General features: G+C 39.0%; 1 protein-coding gene across 6 annotated transcripts; it reads right to left on the reverse strand.

The window, feature by feature from the left end:
- Positions 1–6543: 6543 nt before the first annotated feature.
- btc (betacellulin, epidermal growth factor family member) lies at positions 6544–13793 on the reverse strand. Of its 6 annotated transcripts, none has more exons than XM_085279906.1 (5): positions 13508–13793; positions 12781–12852; positions 8539–8659; positions 8093–8242; positions 6544–7946 (listed from the first exon to the last, which is right to left on the reverse strand). In XM_085279906.1, the coding sequence occupies exons 1-5, from the start codon at positions 13545–13547 to the stop codon at positions 7802–7804; spliced, it is 528 nt and encodes a 175-aa protein (XP_085136032.1). In that variant the 5' UTR covers positions 13548–13793; the 3' UTR covers positions 6544–7801. The 6 variants fall into 6 exon arrangements, with proteins under 6 accessions (XP_085136032.1, XP_085136037.1, XP_085136031.1 ...); XM_085279911.1 differs by having other exon boundaries at positions 8539–8693; XM_085279905.1 differs by having other exon boundaries at positions 12781–12882.
- Positions 13794–14580: the final 787 nt, after the last annotated feature.

Below are 14580 nucleotides of genomic sequence, written 5' to 3' on the forward strand. Positions count from 1 at the left end.
GCTCTGGCCCAGTGAAATTAGGTCAAAGATACTAAACTTTCACTGTCAACAAAGTCTAGCAGAGATTTACACAGACATTTTTTTTCACAGTGTGATTGGTGTTCAGAGTATTTTTAGTGCTTATTAATCAGTTGGTTTCATTTATGCGGATAAAAATGTGAGAATTAGCCCACTTTAAAGACATCCTAGGCAAAGCATTTCACTGTGGCAGAAGCCAAGAACAAGTCAGTCTTGTCTCCACCTGCAACCAAGACCATTTTTCACATGATCAAATTCAAACTGACTGTGACCAAAACAAATCACTGAAAACAGAGATTCAAGGGGTTTAATCATGGCATTGCATGAAGTCCTGCAAACTACAGCTGCTGAGAGGATTGCACAACCAATCACACCTATACACCAACCAGTCACCTGAGGCTGGCACCACAAAAGTGAGTCAGTCAATAAAAAGTCCCGTGTCAGCTTTACTTTTTACTGCTCTAAAAAGTATGTTTACAGCCTGGTACGAAAAAAACAAAAAATAAAGAATGCCTATGGAGAGCTGGAATGGGGTGGGCTTTTGGATAATGGAGTTTGGTTCATGGCTGCTTTGATTGACAGGTGTCTAGACACTGCAGCTGAAGTCAATAAATGTCTCTAGGCTTCAGCTTTGCTACTTTGAGCCATTAAACTGTACCATACCATCATTTGTTGGTACCTTGGAAAGTTATCAGGCTTTATTTCATTTTCTAAGTCAGACAGATGTTTTTGATAGGATTTAAGGGTTGTTTTCTTTCTTTCCTTCTTTTAGATGATGTAGCAGTTTTACACATTTGCTTAACACGTGAAAGATCCCTGTTTTAAGCCTTGGAGTAGACAGAAATCCCTTGGGGCTAGTGTAAAAATGTGCCAAATCTAATATGTGGAGTTACCTGATGCTTCATCTCCTTGTGAAAATGGCAGCAGCTTTTTTGTTTTTGTTTTTCGAGCAACATTCTGGTCCACACTGCATTCTAACTGGTGGTACTAACATACCATGAGGCACATCAGGGGACCGCACTGGGGTAGGGCAGCCCACTCCTCTAATGTAGGTATACTGTGGACATGCTGCACATTTATAATGGCTCCCTGTCTGCTTAGTGTGAGCAACCCACATACAGCCCATGCCATGAGCTGCCCCACTGGGGCCAATCTGGACCTAGGCTCTACATTACACAGTGGGTTGCCCACTGTGTAATGTAGGCCTGTTCACAGTAGCTCCACATGGGCCCCAAGAGGGCATCTTTGCTGGGATGGCTGCGTGCAATTTTATGTAATACAGTGTATTACTGCAGTCTACCCTGACTTCACAGTCCAAATCGATACCATGCTATGAGTAGTATGTAAAACATTAGAGCTTGTAATCTGTACTGCCACCGTGGTTTACTTGCGATTTGCAAAAAAAAAAAAAAAAAAGCATCGACCAGGCTCTATCCACGAATGTACTGTTGTGGTGTTTTAAAGTACAAAGCGAAAAAAGGCATTGCATTGTACTCCAGGCAGTGGTAGTGATGAGCTAATAGCCTGTTTTGTTTTTCAACTGCTATTCCTGCAACATGGTTGACTCAGTTGTGACATCCCTCCCATCTCTGATGAAGTGAAAGGAACGTGACATATGCGCACAACACAGAGAAACAAAGCAAGTGCCAGCAGGTATGTTAACAGGAAGTACACAAAAAAGACAAAAAAAGAGCTGGCATTCTAATAGGATTAGTTTTGTAAAAGCTGTTTCATGTCATTGAGATTCTTTGTTTCAATATGACGTGTCAAGTATCGTTAAAGTTTGGTTAGACCAGTTTTTCTTCATACAGAAATGATCTTCCAGAGATGCAGATGTAAAGTAGTAGCGCAACAGTATTTAGCGCGAGTTGTCAGCTGTTCATGGGGTTGGCAATTCCATCTCCCCTTTCTGACCCAAAAACACGACCTGATGCGTCCACCTGGATTTGCATGGATGCATCAGTGTGTGTAAAAATCTGCCTGTGGATGAGGCTGATAGTATAAAAAGTGCTGGATACAGTAAATTACAGTTAATTTACCTTGGAATCAACTATGACAATAGTTACAGCCAATATAACGCATAGCTGTACAATACAGTGGTGTAGACTCCCGATCACGTGAGGACCTTGATAAAGGTATAGTCATTGCATCAACAGGGACCAAGGCCATTTGGCCAAGGTCAGCAGTGGCTTCTCTCTGACTTGTATATCAACAAGACATTAAAAGCCTATTGTTCGGGACTAGAATGAGAGAGCATATTTCTCCCACACTAGCTTGATGATTCAGTAGACAGACACTCACTCTATCTTTAACACCATTAAAAATGACAGTTTTGATAAAGCTAATAATTAGGGCTGGATGAGGCATCCCTGAACCCTCCTGCTGTTATGCTGAAATAGAACTAGCATGCTGGGAGCGTCCCATGATTCACTGAGTGTTTCTTCTTCATCCAACTCTTTTCAATCTGGGTTTATGCATCACTTTGCATTTAATTATTAGTTATTATTATTATTATTAATCTCTGCCTCAGTTCAACTGTGTGTCTTTTGTCCTGTCTCCCTCCCAACCAGTCGCGGTGGATGGTTCGCCCCTCCCTGATCCTGGTTCCACCAGAGGTTTCGTAATGTTTCTTCCCACTGTTGCCAAATGCTTGCTCATAGGTTTTTTCTGACTGTTGGGGTTTTCTTTGTATTATTGTATTTTCTTTATCTTACACTTTAAAGCACCTTGAGGTGAGTGTGGTTGTAATTTGGTACTATATAACTAAAACTGACCTGAACCTGTGCTTGTGTCAGATGCCTCACAGTATGAAGGCTCTACGTTTTAACCTGTCCAAAGACTTGCTTGTCCGGTTAACTGGTGATTATGAAGTGGCTCCTTGATGTGACAATACAGGGAGTGCAGAATTATTAGGCAAGTTGTATTTTTGAGGAATAATTTTATTATTGAACAACAACCATGTTCTCAATGAACCCAAAAAACTCATTAATATCAAAGCTGAATGTTTTTGGAAGTAGTTTTTAGTTTGTTTTTAGTTTTAGCTATTTTAGGGGGATATCTGTGTGTGCAGGTGACTATTACTGTGCATAATTATTAGGCAACTTAACAAAAAACAAATATATACCCATTTCAATTATTTATTTTTACCAGTGAAACCAATATAACATCTCCACATTCACAAATATACATTTCTGACATTCAAAAACAAAACAAAAACAAATCAGCGACCAATATAGCCACCTTTCTTTGCAAGGACACTCAAAAGCCTGCCATCCATGGATTCTGTCAGTGTTTTGATCTGTTCACCATCAACATTGCATGCAGCAGCAACCACAGCCTCCCAGACACTGTTCAGAGAGGTGTACTGTTTTCCCTCCTTGTAAATCTCACATTTGATGATGGACCACAGGTTCTCAATGGGGTTCAGATCAGGTGAACAAGGAGGCCATGTCATTAGTTTTTCTTCTTTTATACCCTTTCTTGCCAGCCACGCTGTGGAGTACTTGGACGCGTGTGATGGAGCATTGTCCTGCATGAAAATCATGTTTTTCTTGAAGGATGCAGACTTCTTCCTGTACCACTGCTTGAAGAAGGTGTCTTCCAGAAACTGGCAGTAGGACTGGGAGTTGAGCTTGACTCCATCCTCAACCCGAAAAGGCCCCACAAGCTCATCTTTGATGATACCAGCCCAAACCAGTACTCCACCTCCACCTTGCTGGCGTCTGAGTCGGACTGGAGCTCTCTGCCCTTTACCAATCCAGCCACGGGCCCATCCATCTGGCCCATCAAGACTCACTCTCATTTCATCAGTCCATAAAACCTTAGAAAAACCAGTCTTGAGATATTTCTTGGCCCAGTCTTGACGTTTCAGCTTGTGTGTCTTGTTCAGTGGTGGTCGTCTTTCAGCCTTTCTTACCTTGGCCATGTCTCTGAGTATTGCACACCTTGTGCTTTTGGGCACTCCAGTGATGTTGCAGCTCTGAAATATGGCCAAACTGGTGGCAAGTGGCATCTTGGCAGCTGCACGCTTGACTTTTCTCAGTTCATGGGCAGTTATTTTGCGCCTCGGTTTTTCCACACGCTTCTTGCGACCCTGTTGACTATTTTGAATGAAACGCTTGATTGTTCGATGATCACGCTTCAGAAGCTTTGCAATTTTGAGACTGCTGCATCCCTCTGCAAGATATCTCACTGTTTTTGACTTTTCTGAGCCTGTCAAGTCCTTCTTTTGACCCATTTTGCCAAAGGAAAGGACGTTGCCTAATAATTATGCACACCTGATATAGGGTGTTGATGTCATTAGACCACACCCCTTCTCATTAGAGAGATGCACATCACCTAATATGCTTAATTGGTAGTAGGCTTTCGAGCCTATACAGCTTGGAGTAAGACAACATGCATGAAGAGGATGATGTGGACAAAATACTCATTTGCCTAATAATTCTGCACTCCCTGTACATGTTTGGGGTGACCTCTCATCCAGTGTCTGGTTTAAAGTCTGTAGAACTGGATAGAGTTGAGCGTAAGATAAAGAAGCCTTTATGCATCAAATACATGAAGTCTGTTGAAATAATGTGAATATATTGGCAGCAGATGACTATCTGAACCTAACTGTATGCACCACAGTGCTGTCAGAGGCATAAACAGATCATCAATCTGCACCACACAGTGAAGCCGCAATTATTAGTGGACCACTGGAGCAACACATAACATATGTGTCATCTCAGTTATTTTGTTTTTTGTGAAACAGAGAAGCTCTGAAGAAGTTTTTGCATTATAAATTTTCCATTTCTAGTACATCCACTCCCCTCCTGCAGATAAGGGACCACAGTGAGTTTCTGCACACTTACCTTCCAATCTAGACAATAATCTGCAACATTGCCTTTGAGACCTTCACAGAAGCGAAACAGGAGGCACCACACAAAAGACTGCAGATCATGATTTTCAAAAAGTGCTCCGCTGGGTAGGACAATATCAGACCTCAAAATGGTGAGAACTCACCAATAAGTACACTCTGCTAACACAAAGCTAACCAGACCAGCTGCATTCATTTATATTCATATTCACCAGACGGACATGAGGGTAAATCTTCTTAATATAAAATAAATCTTCTTACTCATCTCTCTGCATTTTCAGACACCCAAATAATTAGTTTGAGTTGACCTCCTTGGTGTAACAGTATGATATCTCTGTCTGCCATATTGTAAACGACGTATAAGAATAGCTTGGACATAATAGCTTAGCATGTCGATACCTAATAGAGAATGTGCATGGCATTTAAGGTTCTACTAAGATGACAAAATTGTGAATTTTAAACTCTTAAGATAATTTTGAATGTAGTAAAATCTATCTCTCATGTTTCCTTAGCATACTTTTAGGATAATACATGTAATAGATGCTGTGCATGTGCATGACATGTAATACAAAAGTATTTTACTGTGTATTTTACAGTTTTGTACTGTTTTTCTAGAATATCATTCAATTTACATAAATAGACTGTGATTTCACATTTCAAATGCAAATTAATGTAAAATCACTGTAAATGTAATAAAACATAATTTTCTTGTTTGTTAAATGTATTTGTCTGTACACATGCATATTTAGATATATAAAATGATTCTTATAAACTTTTTTTACATCAAATTATTATTATTATTATTGTTATTTGGGGCGATCGTGGCTCAAGAGTTGGCAGTTCACCTTGTAATCAGAAGGTTGCCGGTTCGAGCCCCGGCTCAGACACTCTCGGTCATTGTGTCCTTGGGCATGACGCTTCACCTACTGGTGATGGCCAGACGGGAATTGTAAAGCGCTTTGAAGGTCTCAAAAAGCTCTATATGAATGCAATCCATTATTATTTAAACCAACTGTTAACTGCATATTTCTGTACATTTAAGTATTATTATTCATATTGCCACATTCATTGACCTTGTTTATAGGTAATTTCATTGTTTAATCACATTAAAATGTTCCTAATTTAATGTTGAAGAAGCCAAAATCCCATGTGAAATTAGGGCAACAAACTGTATTGTCATTACTGAAAATAACTGTATTTTCATGGGAAAGTTATTTTTTGGTATTGTTTTGGCACCCCAGCTGCTGGAATATTACTGTTTTTTTAGGATTTTTTTTTTACGGTGTATGCAAAGCTGTGATGGTTTTAAGGATAAAGTCAGTTACAGGATAATTCCCATTTGGGGATGTAATGCTGCAGGTTTGTGCCAGCAGGATTACATCTCTTTATGTCGTAGGATGATGGTGTGTTATGTTCACTGTCAGACTGGTATTTTTTGGCTCACACTGCTGACACAAGTTACAGCACCATAGCAACATAACAACCCCCTGCAATGAAGCATAATTATGATTTAATATGACTGCAGTATGTCTTGCATGTTTGTTTATGTAGTCCAGAGTCTGTGTTGTGGAGGATGAAATAATAGTTTCATATGAAAGGTTACAGAGATACAGTTATCTGCAGGAATTTGCACATCAGCAGCGATCGTGAACATTTATTAGCCTGCAGAGTAAAGGCATGTTCCATTTATTAGAGAGCACCACATAGTGTCAGTTTCATTCGAAAAGACAAATTAGAAAAAAATGGCTGAAGCAAATGCAAATGCACAGTGCACGTAGGAGGCACATTTACTGACAGGTGACATATAAACATGAGAACAAGCTTCTCTGACTTTGTCCTCACTCTCTTCAGACTGCATTTAGAGCTCATACACATACAGATACACATTAAAACCCCAAAGTGAAAGGCTAGCAAGTTTGGAAACTGTCTCATACAGTGGAGCGCTTTTAGTTAAGCCAAGCCTCCACACACAGGCTCAGCTGTTCAGCCTCTGTAGCTCAGAGGCTGCTCGGCTCCAAATATACAGATCAAAACAGCCTTCAGCACAAGTTCTCCTTGTCCTCCTCCAAACCAGGAGAATCCAGAACCTCATTTTATACATACTGTATATATATGTGTGTGTGTGTGTGTGTGTGTGTGTGTGTGTGTGTGTGTGTGTGTGTGTGTGTGTGTAATTATACATGCTTTTCTTGCATTGCTAATGTTTCTGAGTAACAATATTCGGTGTTAGTTCATTTCTGTGGATTGCTGAATACATGATAACTGTTGATTTTACTGGTGCCTGTACAATAAACACTCTGATCTTGTGACGTGACACTAAAGCAAAACCAGCCTTAAACAAATAGGAGCAATACAAAAATGACACAAAGCTACTAAAACAGCAGCTGGCAGTACTCTTGAGGATTTCTATACATCTAATGGTTTGTTCACATGACGGGAGTTTATGGAGTGCCGTATCTTCGTGCAGTCCTTTTTCTTCCATGTCTTAGTGTCCATGTGTCGCCCACGAAGGGCACTATCTGGTCAGCCGGATCAACTGTTATCACTGCCTGCCAAATAGTGTCACAGCCTTTTCCAGGATAGCAACAGTTTATTTAGTGCGGTGCAGCCCAGCAGCACTTAGTCAGAGGGTAGATGAGCCTGTTTCTCCACAGAAGTGGAAAAATCACCCGTGCCAGCACACCAGCAGCTAAACACAGCTCTCCGACTGATATTTATCATAAATCCTGGACGGCATCTTCTTTGCGCTCACACTTCTTTGAAGAGTGTTAAAAGGAACTGTATAAACTCCCATAAAGTGCACCGACAGATGCACTTTATCCATAAATGCCTCGGTGCCGTTCACAAACCTCCGACTGCTTAAGCGAAGGTGACAGCTATCATCTTTTATGTATAAAAGATTCCCAGACACGTTCCTCAGCTAGGTTCTCATACAGAATTTGTGAGGGCTTGCTCTGCTGAGTCCGGCTTTAAAGTTGAGCCTGTTGCATTGCTGTCCATCATCATGCCAAGCTTCTCCGTCCCATTCCTTGGTTCCTCCCTTTGTCTGTCCCTTTGCAATCTCCTCCTACGACTGAGAAAGAAACAATCATGGCCAACAATCAAGAGCCAAGAGCTAATCATCAGTATGCAGCAGGCATCCACTCTGATCCTTTACATGCATTCCATACAATGGTGAAAAAACATTTCATTTAGCCCCTCACATGTACACAGACTTACCGTGAACAGATGCAGATGAAAACAACAAGAAGAATTAATAGCACAAGCCCTGCGATGGCACAGGTAATTATGATTCTCTGTTTGCGTTGCCCTGTCTGCACCTCCAGATTTAGGTACTCACACCTGGAACCAATGTAACCCATCTGACACCTGTGACAAAGAACATAAAATGTGTTCCTAACTTCATTTTCGTGTGCATTTTTCTTGCAAGGCATCTGTTCGTCTACTTCTTTAACATGCTCGGACGGAACCCTGGAAGCATTGTCGTGCAGGAACATAAATGACAGGGCTTTCTTTTGCACCCTGTTGTTTGTTCAAATAAACATCCTTGTTGTCAGTCTCTTGTCACTGTCTCTGCTCCACAGCTAAATGATTTTGCAGAATGAGTTTTGTTTAAATTACATTTTGCACAACTTGAAAACAGAGTTTGGAAATCTGCGCCTCACCTGCAGGACGGTGCATCCTGGTCCTTTATGTAACGACACTCCCCATGGATGCAGTAATACTCAAGTTCCTCTGGGCATTTTGAGAAGTGCCCATTCGACTGTCCAGTATCTACTGTGTCTTCTGGAGGAGTAAAATGTGTAGAAAGGGGAGGAGTCTAATCATTGTTAGCAAGCACGTATAGAAGCTCATAAATACAGAAATTAAACAGTGAAATTTGTCAGTTGTTCTATATAAAGCATAGTTTTGGTAAAATAGTCTACTCTATGATAATGCCTGTTTCCATCAACAATGACCCTGTCACTATTACTAGGCATAAAATAGTCCCTTATGAAAGCCCTCACAAAGCTACAACTTGGGCTGGTAGCTGGAGTTTGTTCCCTTTAACCTGAGATAGATGAACTGTGTTCCCTTGTTACTTGTCTTTTTAAAGCTACTCAAATGCTTATATGTAGCTATGGAGTCCTCCAACTGTACTTATGGGGAAAATGTGTATGTTGCATATCGAAGCTATTTTCTTGATCTTATGCCAAATCAAAAATATACTTTGTTTAGAAAAAGCAAAAAGCCTTTTTTGTTTATGGTTTGAAAAAGTAAAGCACAATTTTTTTAAATTAATATTACTATTTATCAAATTCTAATGTCACTGTCACTGACTGTATACAAAACAGATAGATAGATATATCGAGCATATAGACACTGAGTGAAGTCAGTGTGTTAGTGCCTTAACCCTGCGTTCTTTCTAATGGTCAACAGGGGGAGACTATTGCGACTGCCAAAAGAAATCAGATTGTAGAGAAGTCTTTGAGTAAATTATCCTACGTTTGATTTTGGAAAACATTTTCTTAAAGGACTCAATGTTTTAGAGCCTTCTTCAATACAGCATAATGCTTATTTTGTAAATTATGGTTCCAATAAAATGGTCACCGCTGAGAAGTCCTAGTGCCATGTGCTGTTCTTGATTTCAGGTATCGGTTGCACTAAAACAACTTCTAAGAATAAGCTGTATCATTACCTAATCAGCTCAGTCTCTACTTCAAATAGCAAGACCAAGTTCAAGTTAGAGCCCCCGCTGCTTTTCAGATTTCTGTCTTTCATATCGCCTGCAGTGTATGGCTAACACAAAAAGATTTTCTTTATGTGCCTAGTATATAGGCCTAATGGAGATTCATCAGTCACCTTGTCTAAATGAACAAATGTACCAAAAGCAAATGAGCTCATTTCTCCAAACGTCTATTTCTGTAACTGTGTCATGATCTTCTTTGATGTACTCCCTCACCTTCTGGCATGGCATGATGTGTGTATATATAGACTGTTTGTAACACGATCCACTGAAGAACTGTGCAATGCATGCCAGGAAAGGCCTGGTGTCATCGAGATCTCATTAGACACGTGTCTCTACAACTTGAGCTCCAGAAGAGCTGGGATGCTCTGCAACATCTCAATAATAACTGAATATGATGATTTGCAAATCTCCTTATTCCATATTTTATTCATGATAGGACATAGAAAACATATCAAATATACGAACCGAAAATCCTTTAAGAAAAAGTTTGGCTCATGTTGAATTTGATGGCTGCAACATGTCTTTAAAAAGTTGGGACTGGGCCATGTTTAACACCAGTCTGTAAACAATTGCAGGACTTTTGGAAAATTAATGTTTTCCCATTCTTATCTGATATGAAATTATAGCTGCTCAGCAGTCCTGACTCGTCTTATTTTCCATTTCATGATGCATCAAATGTATTCAACTGGTGAAAGATCTGGACTGCAAGCCAGTTTAGCCCCTGAGCTCTTCTACCATGATACTTATTGGCCTTGGGGTTAGGGTTAGGCTTTGCTTTGGAGACTTTTGACCTGAATGCTGATCATAACCAGATTGTCTTTGTCCTCCTTAATCCGGAGCGCACCGTGATCCTGTTTTACAAAAAGAATTTCAAATTTTAGTTTGTCCGATGACAAAACAGTTTTCCACTTGCCCTCATTTTAAATGAACTTTGGCTCAGGCTGCATTTCCGGATCATGTTCATGGCTTTTTCTTTGCACGACAGAGCATTTGTAGTTGGCACGGTGAACTGTGTTCGCAAACATTGATGTCTTGAAGTGCTCCTGAGTCCGTGCCAAAACGTTCCTGCCAGAATCATACCTGCTTTTAATGCAATACTGATTTTTAGCCTTGTCTCTTACCCACAGAGAATTCTCCAGACTCTCTGATTATTTTGATGATATGATAGTATTATTACCGTAGATGATGAGATATTATATTAAAAGTGCTTTGAGAAATATCATTCTAAAATTGTTCCACATTCCACATTTATTTTGCAGATTGGTGAACCTCTGCCCAACTTTACTTCAGAGAAACTCTGCTTCTCTCATAGGCTCTTTTTAAATACGTTATCGTGTTAGTGACCTATTGCCAGTTAACCTAATTAGTTATAAAATGTTCCTCCAGCTGTTTTTTTTACCACTTACTTTTCCGGTCTTGCGTTGCCCTCATGACAACTTTTTTAAAACATGTTGTTGCCATTAAATTCAAAATGAGCTCATATTTTTCACGTAGTAGTAAAATATTCCAGTTAAAAGACCCGACCTATTTTCGAAAATCCTCCTGTTTTTGTTCACATTTTTGAAGCATCTCAGCTGTTTTGGAAATCAAGTCGTTTCATTAAAATTCTTTACAAAATGAAATGGGATTCTGTTTTCATCCTCTCCCTTTTCTCTATCACAGACACACATGATAAAACACACCCTGACAGCTGCTGGTTAGCCATGGAGATGAACTTCTGACCACCGGTTTCATATAACACTTCTTCTGAATACCGCTATCTTTACAAGCGGCTCTCATGACATTATCTTTGAATATTGAGCTTGTAAAACAATAGTGCTGCGACATCAATGAGAGCGCTTCACTTGTTAGCTGAAACACGAGACCCAGTTTGCTGTCATGACCTCAGTGCTGAAAGGAAAAATCTCATGTTACGAAGTTTAAAGAGATAGTCTGGGAAGTAGCTTTATTTGCTGTCTTGCCAAGAATTAGCCGAGATGGGGCAACCGATACCACTGTCACTTCGTGAGCTATAAAGCTAACACTAGCTGCTGGTTTGCTTAGCAAAAACAGTGGAAAACAGGACATAGCTAACCCGAACAAGTCTTTAGACCCTATAAAGCTCACAAACTAAAATACTACATCTTTAAAAAAAAAAAAAAAAAAAAATCACAAATCAAAGTGAAAAGCGGTGCTAAATAGTGTGTTTCAACCTGTTTCTGCGCTTTCTGCACACCTTAGCTAAACAACGGTGATTGTTTTATAGATATACAAACATAAAGTCAGTTTTCGTTTCAAATCTTAAATAGAATCTATTAATTTCAATTCTTTTCAAACTATTAATTTGGACTGATTAGAGCTTTTCTATTATATAGTCAGCTATTATTTTAATTTTATTTTGTGTCTTTGTCTTATATTCATTTTAGTTTCTAGAGTGAAAGTGTAAGTTTTAGTCTTTTTTAATCATTATTGTATAGAGAGCATAATTCAGATGCGAGAATAAGGAAATCAGTAAAGGTATTACAATAAAAACTCTGAACTTTCTGGAAGAAGTTCACATACAGTCTTCTAGATATCCACAGTCTCAGTAAGCATGTCCATCAATGTCTTATCAGCAAAGTCGTAATAAAAACTTTCACCAACAGATACTAAAACCAAGCATAATTCCTCAATATTTTAATTTTATTTTAGTTAGCTTCCTAAGTTCAAAAAATTATCTAAATTAATCTACATTTTTCCAAAAGAATACACACACACACACACACACACACACATATACATATATATATATATATATATATATATATATATATATATATATATATATATATATATATATATATATATATATATATTTGTGCTATTGTACTTAATCCCATATAAAATACAACACCCATGTTATGGGTCTTATCTAGTGGTTTATTTCCCACCAAAATCCATCTAACAATGATGAGATTGTAGTTAAAATTTGCTTAATTACAGAAATTACTCAGCAGAGGTTGTTGACAATACCTCTGTACTAAGGGTTGATACATTTTATATTGTGTATTGTATATTGTGACTCCTCAACAATATACTTTTCCAAGTGCGTCTCATACCAACATCTGTCTTACTACTTCTACTACTGAAAAAGTCAAACCAAAGAAGCAGTTATGACACCGTCACAGAAACGCCCCTTACACCACCTTTCCATATCTACCTGTGCAATTGTCTCTGTTGCCATGGAGATGACAGTCGGACACAGTGGGAGGCGCGTCTGTGGCATTCCACTCTGCCAGGCAGTATTTGCATAAGGTCAGAGCTGCAGCCAGGAGCACAAACAAAAAGCCAATCACACACAACCAACGTACGTACACCTGCACATTTTAACCAGCGTTTAGCCGCATTGTACTTACAGGATCTGGACAAGCGATGACAGGACTTTTACTACTCTATAAACATCCTCTATTACTTTTCCTGGTGACTGTATTGGCAAATAATTGTTTTTTTAATATATAAACCTATAGAAAGGACAACGTCACAAACAGTTTCCAAAACTTATATTAAGGGAAGCCTGATTTGATGATGATTAATGATCACAGAAGATGCACATTCCTTGTGCATGAGCTTTTCATTTAATCATTAACCACAAGTGAAGCTTGTTGTACAAGTACAATTATTCCACAAGTTGCTTAGCAGGGAATTGCCCGTAAACTTGTTTTGGCTCCATTATTTTGATAACACATGGTTTTAATACCAGTCAAAACAACATAGAGCTATTCAAATGACATTTTAAAAACTAGATATGAGAAGAAAACTGGAACCGTACAGGACATGCATTTAAAACAAGAACTATTTACATATCATTTTAATATTATCCTTTTGGGTTTTTAGCCTTCTGCTTATGGACAATGAGAAAGAAAGGTGAACAAGAGAAAAGATCTTACCGATTACTATTCCTACATAGAGTCTGTGCACTTTGGCCATCTCCTCACTTGATAAAAGTTTTCATCCAGTATATTAAAGTTCAGTGTCATTAACAAACAAAAGTCAAACTGGTTCAGTCCTTTTTCAGGGGTCAGCGACCTTTGAAAAAGGTGTGGAAAGGCTGTGGAAGTTCCCCAGTGGCGTGTCGTATTGTGGTTCTTCATTGATGGTGGCTAATTTCATAATCAACCGGGAAAGCTTGAAGCTATAACCAAAGCACGTCAGCTCGCTGACTCTTCTGTGACTGACCTGAGCTGCTGGGTGTGAGAACAGAAAAAGGAGGCGGCACTGAAACTGAACTCCGATCCCCGCCCATACTTTTAAAGCTTTAAAGGAGAAGACAACTCCATTCAAGCTATTCTGTTTATTTTCTCTGTAGAGAACAAGTTTGCCTTTATACCTGAGGTTTGCTTTCTTAAGAATGAAATGACAGGTGGAGCATTCATTGACAATACGTGGCACCGGTTTAGCTTAAAAGGACTTTAGATTCTATTTTTAATTTTCCATTCCACTGTCCTTCCCTCATTCCCTGGAACAGAAAGCAGATAAATGTAGGTGGATGGGTAGGAGATAAAATCTGATAGTAAAATAGATGGCTGGAACAGCTGGATTCCTTGCAGGTCTGCACTGATTCCTGGAGAGTTTAAGGAAAGTGAAATAAAGTTTAATGTGGAAGTTTAAATGGTTGTAGCAACCTTCTTTTACTTACACTTTAAACTTCAGTTACATCATTTCATTTATTCATTTTACTACTTTTAGGTGAAAACTTTCGAAGAAAAAATAGAGTAAAGAGTTTAAAAAGAAAACAGGAGTAGTGGAGAACCACTCGTCATGGGAAGTCCCTCGGCTTATCGAATAGCATAGCTTTAAGGTCACATGATCCAAGCCTAACTATCAGCTTTATGAAAAGTTAAAGTTTTATTTCTAATTTTAAAAAGTGGAAAGGGTGTCTCAAACACAGCTGTTCACAGTAGAGAGGCCCAGTAGCTGAAGGCTCTTCCTTCCATTGTACTTTTGTAAACTCTAAACCTGA

The sequence above is a fragment of the Mchenga conophoros genome, linkage group LG7, assembly GCF_057382185.1.
Source record: "Mchenga conophoros isolate Kocher_MC1m ecotype Shallow Benthic linkage group LG7, M_conophoros_male_GT1.1, whole genome shotgun sequence".
NCBI classification, from domain to species: Eukaryota; Metazoa; Chordata; class Actinopteri; order Cichliformes; family Cichlidae; genus Mchenga; species Mchenga conophoros.

What these genes read in the sequence shown, in the direction of transcription:
- btc (XM_085279905.1), bottom strand. Translation starts at nt 13,547, where the DNA reads ATGGCCAAAGTGCACAGACTCTATGTAGGAATAGTAATCG. An exon ending in CAACAGAGACAATTGCACAG is followed by an intron (nt 8,660 to 12,780) that starts GTAGATATGGAA and finishes TTACTCCTCCAG; the next exon opens with AAGACACAGTAGATACTGGA. An exon ending in TTCATCTGCATCTGTTCACG is followed by an intron (nt 7,947 to 8,092) that starts GTAAGTCTGTGT and finishes TTTCTTTCTCAG; the next exon opens with TCGTAGGAGGAGATTGCAAA.